Here is a 3075-nt window from a genome sequence, read left to right on the forward strand (position 1 = left end):
AAGACTGCAGTCTTGACAGTCTTCCAAAAACTCTCTCAGCTTTGGAAAGGCAGCAGTCTTATCAGCATTTATTTTCTGGTTCCAATACTAAAGCTTTGATACAAATGCTGAAATTGTTTCCCTTGCTAACAGGAGATTGACTTTCTGTCCTTGCAATTCCTTGTTAAGTTCGTTTACATGTCAAAAAAATTTCAGCTAAGTATGCAAGAAGAGGTAGCCAGGTTGTTTTTCTGAACTTCTCTGCAAGTGTGTGTTTTTTATCAGTCAGAAACATTTCGAGTTCTGTTTTAAGAGACCACACTCAATTCAGGACATTTCCACGTGAAAGCCACGTCACTTCCGTATGGAAAAGAAGGGTTGAATATTCAGCCTCTCCATCATCACATAAATCACGAAACATCCTCGTGTTTAGTGCATGCCCTTTTACAACTTTGACAATCTTAACCACATTATTTAACACAGCTTCCACTTCTGGTTCCAAATTCTTCACAACTAATGCTTGGCGATGTATCATACAATGGATGACTAGAATATCTGGATTCTGTTGTTTGGCCAAAGCCGCAAAACCATTGATATGACCAAGCATGGCAGGAGCTCCATCAACTGATACTGCAATACAATCTTCCCACTTCAGATCAACCCTTGGTTTTTTTAAGCATGCATCAACCTTATTGAAAACATCAATACCACGAGTTCTCAACTCAAGAGGAGAACACAACAACATTTCTTCTTCGATTTCATCAGAGCCCCTATATCGAATGTATACCATCAATTGTGAATTGCTACTTACATCTGTAGTCTCATCAAGTTGAATGGCAAACTCTTTATTTTTTTACTGAAGAAATCACTTGTTCCCTCACATTTTCTGCTAAGATGGAAATTCTTTCTTTAATAACTCTAGCAGAAAAAGGTAATGTATTCAGTTGTTTAGCTACTTTCCTCCCACACATTATTTCTGCCATTTTTACAGCCGCAGGCTTGATTAAGTCTGGTTTCTTGTTTCGAGCAACCAACCATGACACTTCAAAACTAGCTATTGCAGCTGAACGTTGGTCAAACATTGCACTCTTGTTACTTTCCAGTCTCTGTCTTTTGACTGTTTTTTTTTCCAGATTCTCAAAGTATTCCCGTGGTTTGGAAAACAGATGTGAATGAACCTTGTCCAAGTGTTTCTTCAGTTGATTCTTTTTGAAAGACTCGGCAGTCAGTACTTTCATACAAACTACACATTGGGGCTTCATTTGTCCTTTGTCCTCTATTTCTGTGAAGCCATATTTAAGGAACTCTGCCTGATAAGTCCTTTTCCTTTCTGATGCCATCTGAAAATGAAAACAAATCAGCAATTACACATACAATGCAACTATAACTTATTCACCACACTAAACGTTAACTATAATCACTGTTAGTCAACAGACTTTCTCCACCAACATGAACTGCTAGTTAAAATCAAGCATAATCGTCCAGCCAGCCACTCCATGACGTCACTCCAACACAATCCAAGCTGCCATCACCACAACCACCAACTTTCACTCCTTTTCTTCTTCCCTTTATCCAGGCCTCCCTTACCTATGATCGTGGTTGTTCCTCCCGTAATAACCCAGGTAAAAAATCCACCAGGTAGATGACAAGGGGCTAAATAAAAACTGATAAGTCAAGGTTCAAATGCCACCACCAAGACAACAACGCAAAGCGATCTCACTGAGGGTTAAAAACAGTTTCAATACTGATGAAGCAGTTTCAATACAGATATTTCTCCGTTTCCATAGTTTTAAAGATCGTGGGATCCTCGATGCATTCTTTTTTCCAACTTTCATATCACTTTCCCTCACTTAGCACATCCACATCCGTAACACATTCATTACCCCCCAAAATTTCTAATTTTACCCCATTTGGGGTAATTTACCCCTGTTCCCCAACCACTGATCTAGACAGCCCATTCTGTTATTCGTAATGTTCATCTATTGTCTGTCATTATCCATACATGTCACACCCATGTTCAATTCATTTTTATATATTGTTAGAATTTAATCCTATTCAGTTTGTTCAGGTATTCATATTGCTCTTTTTCTGTTTCTTAGTGTTATTCTTATCATTATTCTTTCCATACCTCTATGAGTTTAAGGTAGCTTTTATTCTAAGGCTTTATCAATGCTCCAAGTTTCTATTTCATAAATTAAAACTTGTAGGACCATATGATTGAGTAGTTTTCTTTTAGAGAAAACACCAAAAAACAATCTAATATTGGAAATGAGTGCAATATACAATAGATCTTAAATAGAATTAGTAAAGTTATCCTGACCAATAACAAACTAAAACTCAAGATATTCGTAAACACAATCAGACCAAAATTGAGGAAACACTTGAAAAGGGAAGAAGCATCAAATTGTTGAAAAGAAAATTTGGAACAGGGTGCAAACAGATGTTTGCTTTAAAGAATGAAAATGGAAATATCAATAAAAGAGATGGAGTGATATAAATAGCAGAGGATTTCTATACAATACTATAAAATAGTGAGATAAGTAATAGCATTGCCACTAGATATAATGAAGCACACCCAAGTCGGTAAGAAAAGTAACAGTATGAGAAGTAAAGAGGGCATTAAAAGGTAAAGTAGCGGGAGAAGATGGCTTGACATATTATTTAATAATAGATGGAGGGGAATTCACCGTAATAAAATTAGCTGAATTTTGCTAAATATTACTGCAAGAATGGTCTATACCTATACCTTGGAAAAAAAAATACTTATACAGAAAGTACAGCAATCCTAAAATTACATGAAAATATTGAGAAAATCTCGATTGAGAATAAGAGTTAAACAGGGCAACCTCATCTATACATTGTCAACAACGGACCAATAAAAAGTGTATAAGAATTTAGGTTGTGGATATGCAGAAATTAATATTAATGGGGAATACCTTACGGACTTATGATTTGCAAAAGATATAATTGTGTTTAGTAAATAACATGGATCATAAAAATACAAAAAAAAAAAAAGAATTAACAGAAGTATACATACATCCATATACCAAGGCACTTCCCCCAACTTTGGGGGTTAGCCGACATCAACAAATGAAA

General features: G+C 35.9%; 1 protein-coding gene across 1 annotated transcript in view; it reads right to left on the reverse strand.

Moving 5' to 3' along the window:
- Window positions 1–301: 301 nt before the first annotated feature.
- Window positions 302–3075, reverse strand: part of LOC137619864 (protein FAM200C-like) — an 8900-nt gene continuing 6126 nt past the window's right edge. The window contains exons 2-3 of the mRNA XM_068350154.1: window positions 949–1319; window positions 302–749 (exon numbers count right to left, since the gene is read on the reverse strand). Coding sequence (XP_068206255.1) covers window positions 302–749; window positions 949–1319 — 819 coding nt within the window. The remainder of the gene's footprint in view (window positions 750–948; window positions 1320–3075) is intronic.

The sequence above is a fragment of the Palaemon carinicauda genome, chromosome 26 (genome assembly GCF_036898095.1).
Source record: "Palaemon carinicauda isolate YSFRI2023 chromosome 26, ASM3689809v2, whole genome shotgun sequence".
Taxonomy (NCBI): Eukaryota; Metazoa; Arthropoda; class Malacostraca; order Decapoda; family Palaemonidae; genus Palaemon; species Palaemon carinicauda.